Source organism: Pseudochaenichthys georgianus, chromosome 10 (assembly GCF_902827115.2).
Source record: "Pseudochaenichthys georgianus chromosome 10, fPseGeo1.2, whole genome shotgun sequence".
NCBI lineage: Eukaryota > Metazoa > Chordata > Actinopteri > Perciformes > Channichthyidae > Pseudochaenichthys > Pseudochaenichthys georgianus.
The window spans coordinates 27,696,281-27,719,121 of record NC_047512.1 but is presented as its reverse complement, the minus strand read 5'-3'; the positions used below and the strand labels follow the sequence as shown (position 1 = coordinate 27,719,121).

At 42.6% G+C, this 22,841-nt stretch overlaps 2 protein-coding genes across 2 annotated transcripts; one reads left to right on the top strand and one right to left on the bottom strand.

The window, feature by feature from the left end:
- Positions 1 to 1,431: 1,431 nt before the first annotated feature.
- On the bottom strand, positions 1,432 to 3,767 carry nek12 (NIMA-related kinase 12). Its single transcript, XM_034093202.2, has 2 exons — positions 2,385 to 3,767; positions 1,432 to 1,640 (listed from the first exon to the last, which is right to left on the bottom strand). Exons 1-2 carry the CDS (start codon positions 3,436 to 3,438, stop codon positions 1,471 to 1,473), a joined length of 1,224 nt encoding a protein of 407 aa, XP_033949093.1. The 5' UTR covers positions 3,439 to 3,767; the 3' UTR covers positions 1,432 to 1,470.
- A 15,558-nt stretch (positions 3,768 to 19,325) lies between these two features.
- pin4 (protein (peptidylprolyl cis/trans isomerase) NIMA-interacting, 4 (parvulin)) lies at positions 19,326 to 22,683 on the top strand. Its single transcript, XM_034092904.1, has 4 exons — positions 19,326 to 19,469; positions 19,676 to 19,743; positions 21,584 to 21,703; positions 22,302 to 22,683. The coding sequence occupies exons 1-4, from the start codon at positions 19,430 to 19,432 to the stop codon at positions 22,458 to 22,460; spliced, it is 387 nt and encodes a 128-aa protein (XP_033948795.1). The 5' UTR covers positions 19,326 to 19,429; the 3' UTR covers positions 22,461 to 22,683.
- Positions 22,684 to 22,841: the final 158 nt, after the last annotated feature.

Genomic DNA, 22,841 nt, shown 5'->3' with positions numbered 1-22,841 from the left:
ATGAACTCCAAAAAATGACTTACTAAATACTAACAAAACTTACTCTAGCAGATATCTGACAAATCACAAACAACATTTGTAAGGCTCAAACGCTGGAAGGCTCGACTCTAGGCTCGGACGATCTGGCGCTTGGGCCTGGCAGAGAGAACAACACAGACTAAATACACACACAGGGGCTCTACAGGTAATCAGGTCAGTGAAGAACACAAATGGGTAGGAGTCGAACTACCTGAAATGAGAGGGGAGATTAGTGCCAAAGTAAAACAGGGAATGACAAACAGGAAATGCCAGATAACAAAAGGGTTAGCAGACGTGGACTTGACAATATTAACTTAACCGAGAAATAATACTAATACAAATAAACAAGGATAAAAAAACGAACAAATCTGACGAGACACAACAATCTCTTTTCTGGTGGATAACAGAAGACCTGAAAGACACTTTATTTAGATGTTTCCTTTAATCTGTCACTCATTCGTTATACCATACGATGGGACTGGGGCCTTCACCTCCGGGAGAGACAGGAGGGCAGGTGGAGAGGTGGAGGTAACACTGTTAACCCCCAACTGATCAGCCTATTGAAAAATATATTTTAATCTCAGAGGTTCATATAGATTCAAAAATAAAACCAATTTGATTATTCTTTGATATAGACAAACCCATGTTACTCTATAGGTGTGCCTTTAGTGTAAAGTCAACTCTGGTGTGTATTTCAGATTCTTAGTATTATATTATTCTTCATTTTAGTTGTACAACCTCTCAGCTGTCATAACATTTTGTGGCACGTTGCATAAACCACATACTTCCTTTATCAGCACAGTTGCACAGACATTGTGATTTAATCTCTTTTTGAGGCAAAGATAAGTCCTGAAAAGTCCTTTCATTTGAAATGGTGTAATATTAAAACACTGAAAGAAACAAGAGTGAGTACAAAACATATAGTATGAAATATTAGGTTATACTGTATAATAGAAACGAAGAAAGAATATACGAAGAAAGATGTGAATGCGATGTGATATGCTTTAAGTAGTTTACGAAACACTGCCTACTGCTATTTTATCTGTAAAAATAAAACATGAAAGTGGTTTGAGACATCATATAAGCTTGTGTCGAATATCAAAATGTCTTCCTATTTTTAGAATAGCCCAGTCACGTCATTCATTCAACATCACCCCGACTGCTTATGACGCTTATCACACATCATCTCAATGGGATTCATCTGTATAAATAAAGGTTTGAAATGAAATGAAATCATTGAGGAATCATCACGTGACAACCCACACTGAGCAGGACTTCATTCTTCCTCTCTAGCTCCACCAAGTGTTTAATTGTCTTATTTTCAGCTGATATCTAAAAAATAAAGGGTCTGGTGTCTTTTTTCGACAGCAACTGGATAAAACGCTTCACGAACAAGGCACTCATCAGACAGTGAACTGTTCTGGTCACTTTATTCCACATGGGTTGTCTCCTTTAGCCTTTTTCCTTCAACGCTTTCAGAGTGATGGTCAGTCCTCCAGCGTCGCAGAGCTGAAACTCCTCCTCGGCTGCATCCTGAACTGAGGCCGCTCCATCTTCTTCTTCCACATCTGCTTCCTCAAAGTCATCTGGATACTCCACCTGATCTGAGGCATCAGGAAATACTGTAGAGAGAAGGAAACGTTAAACGCTTCTGTTTGATCATTCCTGTCTATGTGAACTTCTGAACAAGTTATTAGGAGACTCTATGTTGAAGAACATTTTGGTTGAAAAGACAGGGGAATACTTTAGAGATAGGACATTTAGAGGAATCATAGCTATGTTTATCATCAGCAAGCTGTTCTGTAAAATGTACAGATTGTGGACCTTGGGTATAGCTTCATTTCAACAATCAGACGACAGTGCAATTATGTGGCAAACTGATATTCTGAGATCTCCTTAAAGTTCTACATTTTCTCTGCCTATCCATGTCTGTGTATGTGCACCCAGAGGCCAAACCTGTGCTTTTACCTGTGTAAAGGGCCATATCTGATAGTGTGCCATTCATTTACACTGACATTTGCGTCAAGCATAAATTAAGTTATATTATCTAGTGTTAATGTGTTTCCCAGGAATTTAGACTAACTACTAAATGGGGTAAAGGGGATATGACATAATTGACAAGACACCAAATGAAAGGCACCGTTACATTAATTGCTGATTTCTCTGAAATGTAATATTGTTAAAAAAGGTGTGATATAATGTAAGTGGACAACAAACTATTTAAAAAAGGTCTAATTATTAAAATCCTTAAGCATCATTTTAAATATTATTACACTGTCTTAGATCATGTTTTACTTGAACAGGGTCTGAGTGCTTCCTCTTCTATCACGGATAAGAAGGTGTTGCACAGTATGTTTCTACATTACCAATAGACTCAGCTGATTCGCTCCTCATTGTCGACCCAGAGTTGTCACTGGACTCCTCAAGAGAGGACAAACTCTCGTCTTCATCAAAGTCCTCGGGATACTGGCAGTCACTGTGGTTGTGCTCTCCAACACACAAACCATGATGATGTTCCTCCTCAACGTCGCTGGAGCCGGCCTCCATGTTGTGCTCTTGTCCTGCTGTGTTAGTGTCACCGCTCTTCACAGGCACACAGTCACTCTGTGTGTGTTCCATGGACTCCAGATGATCATGCACACAGGCACTGTTGAGTATACAGGCAGCCGTTGGCCTGTTTTCTGGGTTGATGCAGAGCATCGTCTGGATCAAAGAGGAGATGTTGTCAGAGAAGATGTTGGGCACTGGATCAAACTCTCCTTTGGTGATCTTGTAGAACAGACTCAGCAGGTTGGTGGCTGCAAACGGAGGTCTGAGAGCGCAGAGCTCATACAGCAGACAGCCCAGAGCCCAGATGTCAGACTTGGTGCTGTATGGGACGTCCTGGCACAGCTCAGGACTGAGGTAGCTCGGTGTCCCAACACATGTGGAGGCCATGTCAGCTGTGTTGGTCATTACTCTGGATATCCCAAAGTCCCCTAGCTTCACCATGCCTTGCTTAGTTAGCAGTACATTTGATGTTTTGATGTCCCTGTGTAGTATCTTAGCTGTGTGTATGTAATCCAGAGCCACAGCAACTTGTACAAACCACCCCATTACAGTGTCCTCTGTGAAGAACTCATTTGGTTTCCTCTGCTTCACTTTGTCATCTAGTGTCCCACCATCGCAGTAGTTCATCACAATGTAAATAAATCCATCAGAGCTAACAAAGGCATCGCTGCATGTGACTACATGAGGGTGCTGCAGACTCCTGATGATCTCAGCTTCCTGCAGGATTGTCCTCTGAGTGTTTGTCCTCCTTGTGCTCTCTACCTTTATCCTCTTCACCGCGTGCAGGCTCTTGCTCTCTACGTGCCTCATTAGGAACACTTCCGCAGCTCCTCCCCTGCCCAAACACAACACCTGCTCATACTTCTCCATCTTTCAGTCTGCTGGCGACGACAAACAAGTCTTTCCAACAATCATTATAACAGTGTCAAGGTAAGCAGCGCTTTAACACAAGACGCAGCGTCTGTGTGGAGTCTCGTTGCCACGGTAACAACCTTGCTCCGACGCCACGAAACCGGAAAAGAGAAAGAAAAACCGACGAATACTCTAAAGACGTTTATTTTAATAACAATTTTAACAACAATTAGAAAATAAACCCCTTTTATTCAACTCTGGGGCAATCCAATCCGTGTATCTACCGTCCAATTGTTTTTCTTTATTAAACACGTAAACGGAAGAGCGTCTGAGAGGCGTTTTTGCTTTTTACCTTACTGAATGGTCAAATGGTCCTTGGAGCGAGGGGCGGGGCGAAACTCACGGAAGTGATTTCAAAACAAGAGCACTCGTTTGCTAAAATCACACTTTGTCAGTATCCTGCTGAAGGAACGGTGATTATTATAAACAAGGTGAATTGTTCACAACGAAAACGGCCAAGACACATATTGAGCCCAGAAAATGAATGTTATTAAGGCTGTAAATATAATAAGCCTCTGTCTAAAATGGACAACATTGTTAGGAGATTTAAACTATACAGCGGTTCCGCCTCTCGCGTTTGTTTTTTCAAATCAGCTGCTCTTCATTTACAAATATTTGTTACCACAAGTTCTTAAGAAAACTGACACTGTTGGACTCGGTTCTAGTTTGACTTCTACCAGAAATAAAATGAAATACTTTTACTGTGTACTTTGTGAGTAATCCTCTGAGTCCCCTCCTTAATGCATGTTTTTCTGCTATCTAATGATAAAAATATAATGTTACCATTAGTTCATAATGAAATTGATACTGTTTGACTTTGTATTAGTTAGCCTACTACTTACAACACATTGAAGTACTTTTACTGTGTATTTTTGGAGAAATACTCAAAGTCCCCTGCTGAGAACAAAATCAAGCCACTTCTGCTAAGTTTGATGAGGGAATTCTTTTTTGTTGCCATTAGTTCTTCGTGAGATTGATCCTGTTGGACTCAGTACTAGTGAAACTACCCCCACAAGTACTATGAAGTACTTACTGTGTACTTTTCCAACAATTCTCTGTCAATGTCCCCTCTTGTGTACAAGAATGCATGTTTCTCTGCTATTTTGAATAAGCGTTAAAAAACCTTTCTTCATGAGACTGATATTGTTGGACAGAGTATTTTAAGAGGATGGTAGACTGCACAATGACACACTCTGTCACTCTTGTTGGCCTCTTATGATGCTGCTGTCTCTTAATATATGATTATTTCTCAGCCGCTAATTCGTCACAGATTCTTCAGTTTCATCAGCCTCATCCTTCCATCAGTCCCAGTCAACGCCTCCAGCACACTTCCAGTGTCTGACTCCATATGATATTGTCCTGATGCTGTAAGGGTGATGCCCCCATGATCACACAGTGCCAAGGACCTCATATTATGTCTGCATTCATGTTACATCACCCATTATAACAATTTGCTTTCCTTTTTCTCTTCTCTTAACTGAATAGTCCTGTCTTTAAGTATAACCCAATGTAAAGTCCTTTTCCTGCACCATTTTAAGGCTTCAAAACAGGCATTTTTACTGTATGTGTTTGGATAAACTCTGGATCTTGTGGTGCTTGAAAAAATACACAATGGTTAAGCCGGCCAGGTTATATATGCCTTTTTTGGAGCCCTTTTTTTGCAATATTTATTAAAATGTCAGTAGTTATTTAAACAAACCACTATCTGAGGATAACACAAGCAACCATAACACACTCTTTATTAGAGCCATTGAAGCCCATGAAGAATGTATCCTTTCACAAATCTTTTCAAGTTAAAATTAAAAATATTCTTCATTTGCAGTTTTTTAAAAAGTGTTCAGAAAGACTGCATCAATTATATATATATAATATCAATATTTGTATTAACTAACCAAAGTCAATTTAAATAGCGGGCAAAAATGGGTTAATTGCCATGCATGTGGTGTTTGATATAGTTTACGCTCAATTTCAACTATTTTAGGAAGAAAAACGTATATTGACCAAACCTTTTTTAATAGTTTACCATAATTTAGAAAGATTTTTGTGAGAAATCATTTCAAATGTAAACTTATTTTTCATTTTATATTTAAATTTGAAATGTTTGCACACAACATTATTAATTTATATTTGTATCAATTTAAAAAAAATGATGAATCCATTTATTTTAATGTATTTCCTTGAGGCTCAGATGTTGGGGAAGATATCATGTAGTTCAACATGCAAATGTTCTAATGCAAGTAAGTATAAGTATAACATGGAAAAGGAAATAAAATACGTTTCATAGGAGGATGTGGATTTATTTTCTCTCACACAATCAAACAATCTATAATTTAGCTCTGGCCTTCACTCACAAAAACACATTTAGTTGAATTGGACACATTTTTCAAAGCTCTATTGACTGACATGCAATGACTGGGACTTAAGGAAGAATCTGCGAGGAATGAACTGGAGCAGAGAAATAATCATATTTTAAAAGACAGCAGCTTCATAAGAGGCCAACAAGAGTGACAGAGTGTGTCAGTGTGCTGAAGGATAGACCTCCAGACTTTCCAAGGGGTACACATGCTGCTGCTGGAGTACTGACTGGAAGTATTGCTGATATCAAGTCTACCATCCTCTTAAAATACTCTGTCCAACAATATCAGTCTCATGAAGAAAGTTTTTTTTAACGCTTATTCAAAATAGCAGAGAAACATGCATGCTTGTTCTCAGGAGGGGACATTGACAGAGGAGTAGCCTACTGGAAAAGTACACAGTAAGTACTTCATAGTACTTGTGGGGGTAGTTTCAGTAGTACTGAGTCCAACAGGATCAATCTCACGAAGAACTAATGGCAACAAAAATTTCCTCATCAAACTTAGCAGAAGTGGCTTGATTTTGTTCTCAGCATGGGGACTTTGACAGAGGATTTCTCTTTTCAATGTATTGTAAGTAGTAGGCTCACTAATACAAAGTCAAACAGTATCAATTTCATTAAGAACTAATGGTAAAATTATATTTGTATCATTCATCAAAGATAGCAGAAAAACATGCATTATGTAGCCTACTAAGGAGGGGACTCTGACAGAGGATTACTCACAAAGTACACGGCAAAAGTACTTCATTTTATTTCTGGTAGAAGTCAAACTAGAACCGAGTCCAACAGTGTCAGTTTTCTTAAGAACTTGTAGTAAAACATATTTGTATCACTCGTCAAATATAGCAGGAATGAAGAGCAGCTGATTTGAAAAACAAACTCGAGAGGCGGCTGAGTGACCACAGTGCAGAATCGCTGTATTTTAAATCTCCTAACAATGTTGTCAATTTTAGACAGAGGCTTATTATATTTACAGCCCTTAATAACATCCATTTTCTGGGCTCAATAGCCTATGTGTCTTGGCCGTTTTCGTTGTGATCGCTAAATTCACCTTGTTTCCCTTTGTTTATAATATTATCACCGCTTTTGTTTTGAAATCACTTCCGTCCATTTCGCCCCGCCCCCCGTTGCACTGACCATTAGATCATTCAGTAAGGTGAAAAGCAAAACGCAAAAAAGCCTCTCACACGCTCTTCCGTTTCCGTGTTTAATAAAGAAAAACAATTGGACGGTAGATACACGGATTGGATTGAATCCGTGTATCTACCGTCCATTTGTTTTTCTTTATTAAACAAGTAAACGGAAGAGCGTCTGAGCGGCGTTTTTAGCTTTTTGCTTTTTACCTTACTTCAAAGGCCCAATCCCAGACCACGCCCTACACCCTACCCCTACACTACCCCTCCGTTCGCGCGGAGGGTCCGCCACATTTTGCTATTCCAAACCAACAAGTGGAGGGTGAGTGGGCTATCAAGCCATCAAACTGCGAGTCTGCATCAGTGCTGACTGGAGACAGGGGCGGATCTACCGGGGTGGCATGGGGTGGCAACTGCCACCCTAAAAAATAGCCTTGCCACCCCAGTTGGCAGCTTTGTTTTGAAAGAAATATGATTGACGGCGATTTAATTTGAACGGGACGGCGCAAAACGAGAAGCATTCGGACCGATTCAGACCCAAGTAGACGGAAGGAATGAGGTATTTGCGGTCTACAATGACAGAGAAGAGACTGCCATGTTTGGCTGTACTCAGCACATGGGTGGCGGGTACTGTAGGCTAGGGAAGGCTAAGCCTTCCCAAATATTTTTGTCACTGCATCCTGGTAAAATAAAAATATAATGTATATTTTTGTGTCTTTGACATTAGTGCTTCTATGCAGCCACCTGTGCCCTGTGCACTACGAAGCCAGTTCAACAGACCCTGGATATGTTTGAGTTATCTTAACGAACCCTAACAAACGAGATCTAGCTAAGCGGTCCTACGACGCTGGTTATCAACTCGGTAAATCAAGCCAGGGTTTCTCTCACCAGCTGAGAGTGCATTCACATGAAAGGGGCGGGGTTAGCAACATTTGACCAATCACAAACAGGGACAAGTGTACTGACGGCACAGCGTCATACTTCATTAATGAAAAGTAAACTAATATTAGACAAATATGAACTTTAACCATCCATGACTTAAACATATAATCCAGGATACAAGCCACATAGTTGCACCTGCAAGGAGAATACAGAACAACTGGTTAAAAAATAACTACAGAGTGTTTGAAAGCGTACAACAGTTTTATGATATCACTGCCCCATCGACACTAGTGGATCTGTCTTTAATTACATTTGACTCGAGTGTTTCGTCAACGTAATTACACTGTAACGGCCCGTCCACACTACAGCTTAAAAAAAAGCTTGGAGCTGGGCGTGTCTGAAGCTCGACCAACAACCAATCACATGAATCTCCCGCCCCTGACACACAAGCAGCGGTTCGATTGGATAGAGCTTTTACTGGCATATGATTTGATTGGCTGACGCTTCCACCGAAAGCTTCAGAAGCTTGAAAACGCCAGGAAAGCTCCGCTCTGCTTCCCACAATGCAGTTCGGCGAAAAGTGACGTCACCCCATTCAAAGTGAATGGGCAGACGCGTTGGAAACCGTTTTTGAAGCTGTCGAAGCTGTAGTGTGGACGGGCCGTAAGTGTTGCACGGCCAGATACGGCTCGAGAAGCTGACTCAGATAAGGAAATATTGTGATATTATATGATCGTTGATCTGATTGAATGTGATATGAATGATAAGTGCGACACGTCGGAGTCTTCTCTGCATACGGCAGTTTAAACTGTATTTCCTTTATCCTGTAATAGAGAGGCGAAGTCCCTCCCCTTCCGGGAGCCTCCATGGGACCACGGAAGCGGAAAATTATACATTGAAGTCAATGGAGAGAGAAAAGTTATCTTTTGATCCCGTTTGAATTGTGCCACGAATGACACATGTTTGTCAATTTAAAAGAACATTTTGCAAGTCAAAAAAATAAAAATGTGTCGTAAAACTGTGAAGTTACAATTTATTTTGTGTGAAACCGCTCAGTGAACTACAGGTCTCTGGTCTCGCACAATACGCATCACCATCACAAAGATGGCCGTCACGTTAGCACATTTCACCTGTTTCTTTCAGAATGAGACGAGAAGTATAAAACGAGGTGAAAATCACTACAAGTCTGGGCATGTTGAGAGCTGTACATACACGAAAGGGGAGTTAGTCGGTTCTGTAAGAGCAGCGGGACCGGCTTTACAAGATGTTGGTGAGTAATATGAGTGCAATGTGTAACGTTAATGTAAGCTAGCTAACATTAACTAATAAGGTACACTAACGTGTTTTGTTTTAGCAACTAGTTTTCTCCTTAAGAACGTGGTCTCTGTGTATGCTGTGGATAACAGTGTTCACAAGAACAAGGTACACTCCCGTGTTTTGTTTTAGTTGCTCTTCAGATTGAAGCGGCCAGTTTTATATCGACTATAGTATACTGTATGTGTGATCTCCTTTTACATCTTGTGTCATTTGAGTTTATTTGCTGTGTGTAGATTCAAGGATTTTGGTTATCTTGTCAATTTGTTTGGTTATCTAGGCACAGCTGTGTGTGACTCCCTCTGGTACACCGGTATGTGTTTTCCTAATGTAGAGAGCATTGATTAATTAATAAACTACACACTGAGTCTAGATCCTGACCAAATCCTTTTTTATTGTTGATCAAATGTTTGTCAAAAATGTATTCACACAAATTACAAAAAATACAGAAAAAACAAACAATAACAACAATCAGACAAGAGGACAAAACTATGGAAAAATAAACCCTCCCACCCCCAGATCCGGACCATTCTTGTATTATTGCTCATTCAATCTATTATAGCATGCTAACAAACATGGTACTTACTTTATTTTTACAGATCTGCATGGGAGACGATGGCGCGATGCAGAGCGCTGTCTGTGATTGTGCACGGGGGATGTTCAGATGCAGCCACGCTGCAGCATTGGCAATGTTTGCCATGTGGCAGATCAGCTCCACAGATGTTGAGTGCCAGTGGAGGAAGCCTGGCACTTCAAAAGTAGTCCAGCCGGTGTCTCAACTTTACCAACAGCGAGAGGAGACATACAACCCACTGGCCAGAGACATCGCCACTGAGGATGTAGACTGGTTCAGGTCTGCACTGAGGGGCGCACAGTGTGGCATGGCATGGCTTTTGTCACCTGAGCCAGAGCCGCGGCCTCAACATCAGGCCATTGTCACCGTGCCGGAGCTGGTGAAGGGGCATGGGGGTCAGGGGCTTGAGGCAATTCTTGCCTCAATGCGACTGAGCAGAGACCAGCAAGCTGCCATCCAGACAGCCACCGTAGGACAGCGGACAAATCCTCAGTGGCAGTTACACAGGCGGGGCAGGTTGACAGCCAGCAATTTTGGTGCTGTGCTGCGGTCGGAACTTTTATCCACCTCATGAAGAGGGTGCTTGGGGGGTACAACTTGGACGGAGTCATGGCTGTCAACTGGGGGGTTGTAAACGAGGCCGAAGGGGTGAAGGCTTTTGTGCAGGCCTATCGGGTGACAGTGTTCGAGTCTGGTCTCTTTGTGAGTGAGTAGGGTGTTTTGGGAGCATCACCCGATGGACTTGTGCAGCCATCTGCCCTGCTGGAGGTGAAGTGTCCACACAGCCAGAGGAACATGACCATGATCGCGGAGGCAGTCCAGTTACCATCCTTCTGTCTCCGTGAGGAGGGTGGGTCATATATTCTCAAGGAGAATCACCCATACTGGCACCAGTCCAAGGGCAGCTGCACATCACCGACCGGAGTCTCTGCTACTTTGTTGTGTGGACCAGAAGGAGACGATCATCATCCTCATCCCCAAAGACCCTGCATGGCATGGAAATCTCCTCCTCCTGGAGAACTTCTACACCCAGCATATGCTCCCTGTGTTGGCCAGTAGAGAGGAGGACATTTAAATAAACATACTCTTAACACCCTCAGACTCTGCGTTGTGTTTCGTATGTGTGATGGGGTGTTATGCAGAGGGGAGGAAAACAGGACACAGCAGATTGGGATTGTGGTGGAGATGCTGAGCAGTTATTTAATTGTTGCATGTAATTATTATTATACTGCGTGCTTCTTAGTTATTCCATCTTTTGCTGTAACATGGATCTGTATGTAACTCTATTTACTTGTTATCTACCACACTTCCTTCTACATCATACACCATCATGTATAATGGTATATAGGATATATATATATTTGTATACATATCTGTAAATTGTATAATTGAATTTTTCGTATTTGGGATTGTTGGAAACGTCTTTTTGATCTCTCTGTCTATAAACACAAACTGAGTAAGATTGACAATAAAGTTGACTTTGATTTTGAAAAATATATATATTCTTTATGAAAATAGTTGACTGTTGTCAAATGAATCCAAATGAAACGTTGGACTGAACTACAACTACGTCTTTAAATCTCTACGGACTGATCTTGTCACGGATGAGTGAAGGAAGCAGGACCCAAATGCAGATAACTTTTTGAGAAACCCTTTATTTCAAGGATAAAGACAAATACAGAACACTCTCCGGTGAACTCCGTCACCAACAAACAATGACCCAACACTGAACACAGAAAGAGACAAGACTAAATACAAGAAGGGGTAATCATGAAAACGAGAAACAGCCGGGCAGGGGAGGAGAAACACAAGGACAACAGGTGAACACAATCGGGTAATCAGGGAGGGAAACAGACAGAAAGCAGACAGGCAGGAAACGGGGGTGAACACTTAACACAATAAGACAGGAAACCCAAAGACAAGAAAAACACCAACACAGACAAAACTACAAACGTGACCTAACATGTGAATTGTGACAGATTTTCAGTGGGATGGCAAGTTCCTATCTTTAAACATGTATTACTTTTTTCTCAGAACAGATTTGATTTTCTGAAGTTAATTTAACTTTGGCGACCATGTAAGGTCATTATTAAAAGGTACAATCAATTTGTTTAGGGTTGACTAAAATAATGAAAAACATTTCATTTGGATAATTTACTGACAGAATAAGAAACTCAATAATGCTCTACTCACCTGTTCCATTTTATAAAGTGAAACAGTTGAAACGATAGATTTGAGTGAACTTAAAAACAACCTTCTCCAAAAGCTATCAAGGAATATACCGAATACTTGTTTTAGAACTTTATTACATATTTTTAAATAGTTTGAATGATCCATAATTGACAGAAGCTTGTGTTTACACTGACCTGTTACTCATATTAATGTCTTTGTAACTTCAGTAAACCACGACCTCACTAATTTATTTCATTCATCACGGTTCAGTAAACTAAGTGATACATGAACCAGTTTGAAAACAGCTAAGCTCCCTTTCTTTTTTGTCCATACACTTGGCCCTTTCTCTTTTCCATGTGGAAAATGGCAGCTGCATATTCTGCTTTCTCATCTGGCTCCCTGTCTGCTCGTCTACAATGAGAAAATGATATGATTAATTACTAATAATCATTTAAACCTGTTATTACCAATATTTCACAAATTCTTCATGTAAACTTAAGAGAACAGCTGAGTATGTCAACTTTGCTTGGTTCATCTTACTGGGGGACAGCTACATGGATGTCGGTGCAGTCCACAATCATTGTGCAGTTGAAGGCAGAATGAATTTATTATTGACTCAGAATGAAGCACAACTTCATGTCATACAATTTCATTTCATTTCAAACCTTTATTTATATAGATAAATCCTATTGAGATCATTGATCTCTTTTTCAAGGGAGACCTGCAATACATTGACTTTATTTGTAATTGTGTAAAAAAATATGAGCATTGATTAGCAAGCAGGACCTGCAGGAACAGAGCATGGTGATGGATGGAGCTGGGAAGAGAGAAGAATAAAGAAAACAGATCAACTTTATTATCGGATATTAAAAATTCAATTTCAAAACAAGTTGCCGCTCCTACAGTTTTCTAGTATGTAAAGATGATTTCACTTGACCTATGCACAATATCACACTCAATACATGTGTGTCTCTGGGGGGTGCATTGTGCCTTTGATGTATAATATACCATAACTAAATACTATTACGTACAGTGGAAATCAGGTTGCCAGAGCAGGTCAGTCCAGTGTGCATGTTCCTCAGGGTCTCAGCAGTTACAGGTGAGGGAAAGGAAATAAAAGAGAAAAAGGTCAGTAACAACACTTTAAAGTAACAACACTTTGAATAATTATCTCTTTTAATAATGTTCTATCAGTAATCACTCAACTACTGTCTTTCCAACAAACAGATTGACTCACCCCCTCACTATCATCACAATGAAACACGTCCAGAAGAATGTCATGCAAAGCTGCCTGCCTGCCTTCCTTCCTTCGACTCTCCCTGAACTGCCTGATCTTTTAATGTTCGATGTTAACCATTTGAGCAGATAGTATTAAGTAGAAATAATCGCCGATGCTAATGTGCCGTTAGCCTACCTCCCGCCACCTTAGCACCTGGTGGAGGGGGCGATAGGCTACTCTTCAAATGTTTCACAAAATACTTACCATCATGACTACTCTTACTGTTTAACATTGGGTTTACTTCATGTTAAGGCTAATACAAATGACACGGCTAAGTAATGTAATGTAATGCTAACTAACGTGCTCGCTACTAGCTAGGTAGCTAACTTGACTATGTTCCATGCAAAACATGTATATTTAAGCAATAGCTCACGACAGGCCGTGGTATATGCTCATTATATCACAGCTAAGGGGTGTGGTTCGGCCTGACGCGAAGCATAGATTTGGTACCCCTGCTGGTCTTTTATTTGTTATTGTTCAGTTAAAATTCATTAAATTACCTTATATATTAATATTTAAGGATTCACTGTTGTGCCACAATAATGTATCCTGATGTTATTGAGTTAAAATATCAATATTGTGGCTTTCCAAGTTAACATTGATTGATTTGACTGCGATTAAATCAGCATATACTTCTGCCAGGGGATGCCACCCCTCAAAATCTCCTGCCACCCTCTTTCCACCCCATGAATATTTGTCTAGATCCGCCCCTGAGACCGGTCTCTACCTGACCGGTCTCAACGCTGTGTGTGAAACACGCTGTTTACAAGTAGTTCCAGCAAACATCCACTGATAAATTGCGATGTTAACAACCTCATGATAACCTCATATGTTTTTATCTTAGGATCATATATCTGTGTTTAGTCTAGAAAAAGGTAAATGTGAGCATTTTATTATAAAGTTGTGTATATTTACAGACTGTTGCAAAAACTAAGAAGCTTATAAAGATCAGGTTTAAAACTAAAAGAGCTTTACAAAAAAGTAACACAATTAGTTTGAGTTTTATTTGAGTTATTAATTTAAATGTTTTGTCTAAGTCGAGATGCTGATTTGAAACCGTATACAGTTACGGCATTTCCTGTTTCTGCTGGAGAGAGGGGAGTTGTTATTATTTTATTAATCAGAATCTGCAAAGTAACTAAAAGAAATGTAGTAGAGTAAAAATACCAGGTTAACCTCTGAATTGTAGTGGAGTAGAACAAAGTAGTACACTGCTGTAACAAAAACATTTCTCAACTTGGGATCAATAAAGTATATCTTATCTTATCTTAAGATGATCGATGGCTACTGCCATATTTGCAAAATGTGCCTCTGAACCTTGACAAGTGCATGTTTTAAGGTTTATTAATTAACAACAGGAGGGGTCACAGACGGTTTGGGATTGGGCCTCAGTAAGGTAAAAAGCAAAAACGCCTCTCAGACGCTCTTCCGTTTACTTGTTTAAAGGTGGGGTAGGTAAGTTTGAGAAAACCGGCTCGAGGTACACTTTTTGTTATATTCCATGGAATGCTCTTAACATCCCGATAGCAATGAATATCTTGCCTTGACAAAAAACCCATAAAAAAATGTCATCTGTGGAAGCCGTAGTACTGTAAAAAGCACGACCAATCATTTTAGCCGGCCCGGCTAAAATAACTGGATGGCCTACCTGCCTGTCAGCCTTCCATCTGTGCACAAACTTATCTCGTGCCCTCATTGGTCATGTGCGTGTTCGTGTGTGTTGGAGGAGGGGCTCTGTAAGGAAGTGGTAGATTTTTTCCACGTGGTAGCAGCGATGGGAAGCTCAGCGTAATCCAGGTTGATGGGATTTATCGCAGACCCCCCGCACCATGGCAAATATGAGGCGATTAAGGCCCTTCTCCTTAAGACATTTAGCTTATCTGCTAAGGAGAGGGCCCGACAGATTCTTGTCATTCAAGGCCTAGGGGACAGCAAGCCATCTCAGCTGATGGAGAAAATGCTAAATCTCGGGTTTTGTTCATGGAGATGTTCCTACGCCAATTGCCTTCCCGGGTTCAGACGGCGCTAGCCAACACGTCCATTACGGAGCCCCGTGCATTGGCTGAAGAGGCCGACCGTTTTTTCTTGGCTACCTAGCAGCCCGGTGCAGCGGCGCTAGCTGTGACACTCAGCACCCCCTCAACCGTTAAGAAGGCTTGGGGGAGGCTGGACGCGACAGTAACAAGCTGGCGTGCAGACACAGGAAAGTGTTTTTACCACTCGCGGTTCGGGGCCAGCGCGAAAAAGTGTGTTGCTCCCTGCAGCTACAAGCCTCCGGGAAACGGAGGAGCTAGCATGCTTCTCTTCGTCAGCGACAGAGTCTCAGGAAGCTTGTTTCTGTGTGACACGGGAGCTCAGCGGAGTGTAGTTCCTGCTTCGAGGGAAGACGTCACTCGTGGGGGACATGGACCGCGGTTGACGACGGCTAATGGCGGCCCCATTCGCACGTACGGCGTGAGGCCTATGTGTTTGCGCATTGGAGGACAACGTTTCAACTGGGATTTTGTGATGGCAGACATTTATTTTCCCCTCCTCGGGGCAGACTTTTTATGTGCTCACGGACTCCTGGTGGGTTGTTAAAAATAAACGCTTGGTTGATGCCTTGACGTTTTCCTCCCTCGTGTGTACACTTGGTGAGGCAGCGTACAACGGGCTGTCGGGCTCGCTGTCGGGAGCGGACATTTTTCTCAGGCTGTTGGCTGAATTTCCAGACCTGACGCTGCCCACCTTCTCCGCGCTCACCACCAATCATGGGGTGGAGCACCACGTCACCACCGAAGGTCCCCCAGTCAACGCCAGGGCCCGGCGGTTGAACCCTTCTAAGCTTGCAGTAACGAGGGCGGGGTTTTCAACCATGGAACGCCTGGGTATCGTCCGCCGTTCTGACAGTCCTTGGGCCTCTTCTCTACCCGTTGTTCCCAAGCCGAACGGTGGTTGGCGCCCTTGTGGGAATTACCGCCGCCTCAATGACGCCACGACACCTGACTGCTACCTGGTGCCGCACTTTCAAGACTTTTCAGCTGGCTGGTACGTCAGTGTTTTCGAAAGTGGACCTGGTGTGTGGTTACCACCAGGTGCCCATGCATCCCCTGGACGTCCCTAAGACAGCAGTGATAACGCCGTTTGGACTTTTCGAGTTCCTGCGGATGCCTTTTGGGCTCAAGAACGTCGCCCAAACATTCCAGCGCCTGATGGATTTGGTGCTGCGGGACCTGCCGTTCGTGTTCGTTTACCTGGACGACATACTCGTCGCCAGTACTTCGGTAGAAGATCACCTGTCACACCTCCGAGCCCTTTTCACGAGGCTCAGTCAACACGGGTTGATAATCAATCCTCCGGTTTTTGACATTGACTTCCTCGGACACCGCGTCACCAAAGGCGGTGCAGCTCCCCTGCCGGCGAAGGTTGAGGCTGTTGCGGCGTTTCCTCGCCCACTCACAGCCCGGTCGCTCCGTGAGTTCCTGGGGATGGTGACTTTCTACCACCGTTTCATCGCCCGGGCCGCCCACATTATGCGGCCGCTGTATGAGGCTTTGAAGGGCACAACTGGACGGCGGAAGCTGAGTCTGCTTTTACGGAGGTCAAGACCGCGTTGGCTCAAGCTCTGTTGGCGCACACATCATCCACGGCTCCCATCTCCATTACCACAGACGCATCGGACTACGCCGTTGGTGCGGTGCACGAGCAGTGGGTGGAGGGCGTTTGGCAGCCACTCGCCTTTTTCAGCCGTCAGCTGACGCACAGGGAACGCAGGTACAGCGCTTTTGACCGAGAGCTCCTTGGAATCTGGCTGGCCGTGCAGCACTTCCGTTTGTTGCTGGAAGGTCGTGAGTTTACGGCGTTTGTCGACCACAAATCGCTCATGTTCGCCATGTCAAAAGTGGCTGAGCCTTGGTCTGCACGTCAGCAGCGGCAGCTGTCTTACATCTCAGAGTTCACCACAGACATTAAACACGTGGCTGGCAAATCGAACCTGGTCGCAGAGTGCCTCTCCAGGGTCGTCATCGGGGCCGTCCAGTTGGGCCTGGATTATACCCGGCGACGGACAAGGTCATGGACCCCGGCGTACAGGCCCTGCAGGAGGACGGCTTGGGGCTGCGCTTGGAGGATGTGGTTTTTGGTGACGCAGGCGTTACTCTCCTGTGCGACGTCTCCACAAGCCTGCCGCGGCCCGTGGACCGGGTGAAGGCTGCTCACCTGGACTTGGACTAGCCGGTGGTGCTGGCTCGACCTCCGCGACGGGGCCGCCCCCGGGCTCGACCCCTGTCACGGAATTGGGGCCTGCGGCTCCGGTCCCATCTCTTCCAGCGGCCGCCCCTTCAGAGGTCGCCTCCCTGGCTCCCGTTCTTCGGAGTCTGGGTGGTCGGCTTGTCGTTCCTCCCCGCCACACAGACTTTGTGTATGAGTGAATTCTGGGGGGCTTGTGTGGTGACAGTTACACTGTGTCATATAGTGTGTGTTGCAACCCGGACCGGTTAGTGAGGGTACCAGGGTTTGGGGTTTTTCCTGCTGGCTTGTCATGCAGAGCAGTTGATGTGCTTACCTCTTAGAGATTAATGAATAATAAAGTGTGGAAACCCATTCTGAATGCACCGCCTCTGACTCCCGTTCTTCGGCTCTACAATCTATTACATTTTGGTTGAAAAGACAAAAAAATACTTTATAGGTAGGACATTTTGAGGAATCAAAGCTATGTTTATTTTGGCGGTGGTAGCGAAGTCAATAGGGACTTGGCTTGGCAACTGGAAGGTCACCAGTTAAAGTCCCGGCAAGACCAAGTGCTACCTGAGCAAGGCACCGTTCCCCACACTGCTCCCCGGGCGCCGTTCAAAATGACAGCACACTGCTCCTAACACTAGGATGGGTCAAATGCAGAGACACAATTTTCCCACGAGGGATTAATAAAAGTCCATCTTTATCATAAGAACGTTGTTTTGTAAAATGTAAAGTTTGTTGACCTTATGTTACTACATACAAGCTTCATCTAAAAACATTGACAACAGTGCAATTATACCAAAAGTAAAAGTACTCATTATGCAGATTGTCCCATTATACAACCATATATTATATGTTTTTAATCATAATTATTGATGTGTATATAAAAGCTAGTAAAGGTGGAAATAATTTAAATTACTTTATCTTCTGCTGGGTAGCATTTTAATTTAACTATACAACTTTTGTTATAAAAATTGTCAAAAGTATATAAAGTGCAAGCAATGTATATTAATGTTGCTGCATCTACAAAATCAATCAAATGTGCCTATTAAATAAATGACAACATTGTTATGACATGAACAAAATAAAACTGTTGAGGACTGCCCATAACATAAATAAACAAGTCTAACAAGCAAGTTAGATGCTGCGTATCACAGTGCACTGAGATTTTTGACAAATTTTAAAGCACTTACGCATCACTGTACAGTACACTGTATACCAAGGCGGTTTTGCCATCACTTACGGTACGGAGGCTCAGTCACTGGTACATGTTTATTTACATGTTCATCCATGTTGGATAAACTACCATCTTATATCTGCTCCCTGATCTCTCTGCGAATTGAAAGTAGTTATTGCCTGTGGTTTTATTAAATGTGCCAAGTGCTAGGATTGTCTTAGGGAAGAAAGCTTTAAGATGTGAAGCTCCACTAACTTGGAACAGTCTGCAAAAATAATGGAAAATTACCAATCTGGTACCACTACATGTTTTTAAAGCTCGGTTGGATGCTACACAATCAGATGCTGTTGGTACCTGTACATGTGGTTAGATAAATTGTAATCCCTGTAATTTTTGCTGTATGATGTCCTTTTGTTGTTCTGTTGTTTATGTTGTTATGTCTTCATGTGGAACCTACTGCTGCAGGTTTCCCTTGAAAAAGAGATCAATGATCTCAATGGGATTTCACCTGGATAAATAAAGGTTTTGAATTGAATTGAAAACAAAAAAGCAACAATTCCTTTATTATTGGAAAAAGAATTGTATTTTTTCATGATAAAGAAATAAATTACTTGAAATATTTAGATTAAGGTACAGCTGTACAGCTAGGCTGTGTCCAGTATTATGGCTGCATGATGTGACACGGTACAGTCCACTAGGGGGCGGTATGGACGTCTAATAAGGGTAATCTACCAATATCTAGCTAAAGAAGAAGACCTGCGCATGTCCATCACAACGATCACAACATAGCAAGCACGCACGCTATTGCAGTTATTTTAGTTTTTATTATTACAAACTTTAATCTAAAATGCCACCGAAAGGAAAAGTTGGCAAAAAGGGCGAAAAAGGTTAGTCAGCTATGTTTGGAAATGAACGTGTTACCACTGCTGTTGGCTTAAAGTCAGCAACTAGCCTGTAGCAAACAACTATTAATATAACATACATTTATGTATTTCACTAAATGTAAAGTCTTTATATTTATCGCTGCAATTGTGTGTTTTGGTTTTGAATTGGTTTGAACTGTGGTAGTGTTCTGACTCTTTTTACTGTGTAGGAGCAGCTTCAGGAAGTGCAGACGCTGATAAGAAGGAGAAAGCACCAAAGGGAGGCACTGCTGTGAAGGTATGCAGATGGTTGTCTGTCTGCCCTGCCCTTCTCATCATGCGTTAATTACATGTTTGGACGAGAAGGCTGAAAGGAAATGATAGTTGAATTAATCGGTAACAGATTATGCACTGAGGCATCATTTATGATAAATAAAATAGGAGGTGAATCAATGAAAAGCATATTGTATACCTGTTTTCAACTTTGAAATGTTTTCATGTATATGAAAGGGTGGTTACCGCTCAACTCCAGTCCCACCTCGACTCAAACAACCTCCATGAACCCTTCCAATCTGGTTTCCGCTCAATGCACAGTACCGAAACAGCTCTGGTTAAAATCACCAACGACCTCCTCCGTGCAGCTGACTCTGGACTGCTCACCATCCTCATCCTCCTCGACCTCACCGCTGCCTTCGACATAATCTCCCACCCACTACTCCTGGAACGCTTGGCTGACATTGGGATCACTGTTGTTGCACTCTCCTGGTTCTCCTCCTACCTTACCAACAGACAACAGTTTGTCCAGCTGGGGAACCACAGGTCAAGGTGTTCTCCTGTTTCACTGGGTGTCCCCCAGGGGTCAGTATTGGGTCCACTCCTATTAATCATTTACCTCCTCCATGGCATCCACTTTCACTGCTATGCTGACGACACGCAAGTCTATATCTCAACCAAACCCAACACCGCCCTCCCGCCCACCTCCCTCACCACCTGCCTCCAGGATATCAGGAGCTGGATGAGCAGGAACTTCCTGAAGCTAAATGGTAGTAAAACTGAGGCCCTGCTCATCGGCTCAAAAACACCCTCTCCAAAATCCTAACCACCCCACCCCCAAGCATCATTATCGACGGCTTCCCTGTATCCTTCACCAGCCAAGTCAAAAGCCTTGGCGTCATCCTGGACAGCACCCTTTCGTTTGCACCCCACATAAAAAACATCACCCGGACTGCCTTCTTCCATATCCGCAACATTTACAGACTCCGCCCATCCCTTTCACAATCCAGCACCGAAATCCTGGTTAATGCATTTGTCACATCCCGGATTGACCACTGTAATGCTATCCTCTCTGGCCTACCCACAAAACTACTCAACAGACTCCAAATCATTCAAAACTCGGCTGCCCGGATCATTACCTGTACCAAATCGTCTGACCACATCACCCCCATCCTCATCCAACTTCACTGGCTCCCTGTTCAGCACCGGATTGACTACAAAAACCTTCTGCTTACATACAAAGCCCTCAACAACCTCACCCCTACCTATCTCTCAAACCTCCTCCAGGAATACACCCCCTCCCGCTCCCTGCGCTCATCCTCAGCCAGACTCCTGACTGTCCCCACCTCCCGCCTTAGCACCATGGGAGCCAGGGCTTTTAGCTGCACCGCACCCAGGCTCTGGAACACTCTGCCTCCACACATCAAACAGTCTGACTCCATCACAACATTCAAATCCCACCTCAAAACCCACCTGTTTAAACTGGCCTACTCACTCTAAAACACATTCAACCTGCTATCACAGATCCCCCTCTCACTCCGTCACTCCACACTCTTGTCCTGCCTGTTTTATGCTTTTATGCTGCTGTATTGCCTTGCCGGTTCGATTAAATTGTGTTCCGTTTTTGTTTTAGCTGTTTTAACTTTTAAATGCACTGTAAGGCGACCTTGGGTGTCCTGAAAGGCGCCTCGAAATAAAAGTTATTATTATTATTATATAATGACCATGTTTGTCACAAGCTATCTTTCAGGCATCTTGTTTTATCTCCACTGGGATGCCTTATCTGCTTTCATACGACAGTGAATAAACCTGAGTTTATTTCTAGAAGTCTAACTGTGCCTTCTATGACCTGTATATAAACCCAGGTTCGCCACATCCTCTGTGAAAAACATGGGAAATGCATGGAGGCAATGGAGAAACTGAAGGCTGGAGTCCGTTTCAGTGAAGTGGCATCACAATTCAGTGAAGACAAAGCGAGACAAGGAGTAAGAACACGCACCCAACTTAATTAAAATGATCCAATTATTGACTATAAGACCTAACTTCAATGGTCTTTGTTTGTTAATGAATGTACATCACATTATTATGACTGTATTTAATTCAAGACTAAATTCATCTTTATTGGTGGTGATAAATATCGAAGATTATAAATATGATCTACAGGCTTTGACCTTCATCGGTGATTCATTTCAGACTGGCGAGTCCCCAATACTCATTATACAAATAAGACCAAATGCGCTATTTTTTAATATCAATTCTTTACATATTTCACATTAATTCATACCAGAACATATACATTGTGTATAAGCTGTTACTCAGTGAAACCATGTGCATTTTTTATTTGCTTGAATTCAGAACTGTACATACACACTTTTGCCTTAAATCCTTATCTGTGACCTAAGCATGGCTGGTAACTAAAAGCCTTAAAAATATGTTGTTTTGGAATTCCTGCATTACTCAAAGTTTCTACTGTTGTCTCTCGAACCCCTTTGTTGCTCATGTCTTACTTACATGTGTCCAGGCTTGGCACTAATGTCTGTTGCAAACGTTGTGTTTTATTAATGATTGTATTATTCATGACAGGGTGATCTGGGGTGGATGACGCGAGGATCAATGGTTGGACCTTTCCAGGAGGCGGCATTTGCCCTACCTGTCAGTTCCATGGATAAACCAGTCTACACAGACCCTCCTGTCAAGACAAAGTTTGGGTACCACATTATTATGATAGAGGGGAAAAAGTGACATGGGACTGCTCAACTATGCTACAGTGTTGGGTTTTTATTATCCAGAATGTTTAAGAATAAGAAAATGATATGATCCTCATGTATAAGCTTTGTCTTATCAACACTACCTTATTGTCAAACTTACCTGAAGGAACATTCTTACAATCTTAAACTTGACATTTAATTCGATGGATTTTCATTTTCAGTTTGATAAATGGCCAAATAAATACACTCAAATACGACATACTGTCACTTTTTGTGTGTGTGTGAGTGTGTGTGTGAGTGAGTGAGAGAGAAAGAGATAGATAGAAGAAGTGTCAACGGTTGCTTTAGCGTCACTACAGGAACACAAATCACAAAGACTCAAAACTAAGCTAGCCTTCTATAAAGCAGCAGTGGG